The sequence below is a fragment of the Sinocyclocheilus rhinocerous genome, unplaced genomic scaffold (genome assembly GCF_001515625.1).
Source record: "Sinocyclocheilus rhinocerous isolate Xijiao unplaced genomic scaffold, SAMN03320098_v1.1 scaffold4189, whole genome shotgun sequence".
Taxonomy (NCBI): Eukaryota; Metazoa; Chordata; class Actinopteri; order Cypriniformes; family Cyprinidae; genus Sinocyclocheilus; species Sinocyclocheilus rhinocerous.
The window spans coordinates 1-1190 of record NW_015645057.1 but is presented as its reverse complement, the minus strand read 5'-3'; the positions used below and the strand labels follow the sequence as shown (position 1 = coordinate 1190).

General features: G+C 37.6%; 1 protein-coding gene across 1 annotated transcript; it reads right to left on the bottom strand.

Annotated features, from left to right (window-relative positions):
- Positions 1–223: 223 nt before the first annotated feature.
- Positions 224–747, bottom strand: LOC107705149 (DNA repair protein REV1-like). Its single transcript, XM_016508302.1, has 2 exons — positions 459–747; positions 224–344 (listed from the first exon to the last, which is right to left on the bottom strand). Exons 1-2 carry the CDS (start codon positions 726–728, stop codon positions 225–227), a joined length of 390 nt encoding a protein of 129 aa, XP_016363788.1. The 5' UTR covers positions 729–747; the 3' UTR covers position 224.
- Positions 748–1190: the final 443 nt, after the last annotated feature.

Below are 1190 nucleotides of genomic sequence, written 5' to 3'. Positions count from 1 at the left end.
TATATATATATATATATATATATATATATAGTATATATAGTCCAGATATCTTGCGCACCCCTATTCATTTTTACTCACCAGCACTGCCTTGAGCTTGAGCATGGGCTTGAGCATTTCCCTTGTTTCTATAAGCAGAGCACAGCTCTTCCTGAATCTGGGAAGAATATATATATATATATATATAGTATATATAGTCCAGATATCTTGCGCACCCCTATTCATTTTTACTCACCAGCACTGCCTTGAGCTTGAGCATGGGCTTGAGCATTTCCCTTGTTTCTATAAGCAGAGCACAGCTCTTCCTGAAGCTCTCTGGGAAGAGCTGCAAACACTTCTGGGTCAACCTGTTAAAAGTTCAGGTGTGTTAGGAGGATATCTAAAATACTAGTTTCTGATGGTCAACGTAACACCATTTCACCATGTTTCCCCCCTGTGGTTGCAATGTTAACAGCATGTACCTGGGAGAAATCAGGGAGCTCTAGTATAATGCCCGTTGTGCATGGTTGACCTGGCTGGTCTGGGAGCTGCAGTACAAGGGTGCCAAGCGATGGACCTGGAGGTGGAGATGAGGAGGTTCGAGGTGGGGTTGAGAGATGAGATGAGGTGCTGGGCTGCTCCTCTCTGTGTCTCCAGGACTGCTCCACCTGTTTCCTTATGTCTACAGGTAAAGCCTCTAAAACAGACTGGTCCACCTGAAACAAGAGGGAAAACAGGTGCTTGCATTTCATTTAATATGTTACCATTCAGAAGCTTGAGGTCAGAAAAATTGTAAAAAAAAATTTGAAAGAAGCTGCATTTATTTAAAAATAGCAGCAATACTGTGAAATATTTTTACAATTTAAAATTACAATATATAAAAAATAATAACATTTTCTATTTTCATATATTTTAAAATGTCATTTATTCCTGTGATGGCAAAGCTTAATTTTCAGCAGCCATTACTTCGGTCTTCAATGTCACTTGATCCATCAAAAATCATTCTAATACGCTGATCGTTCAGTGTTGAAAAGAGTTGTGCTGCTTAATATTTTTGTGGCAACTGATATATTTTCAGGATTCTTTGATAAACAGAAAGTTCAAAAGAACAGCATTTCTTAACTGTCATTTTTGATCAATCTGATACATCTTTTTTTTAAATAAAAGTATTTATTTCTTTTAAAGGGGTCATATGATGCTGCTAAAAAGAACAT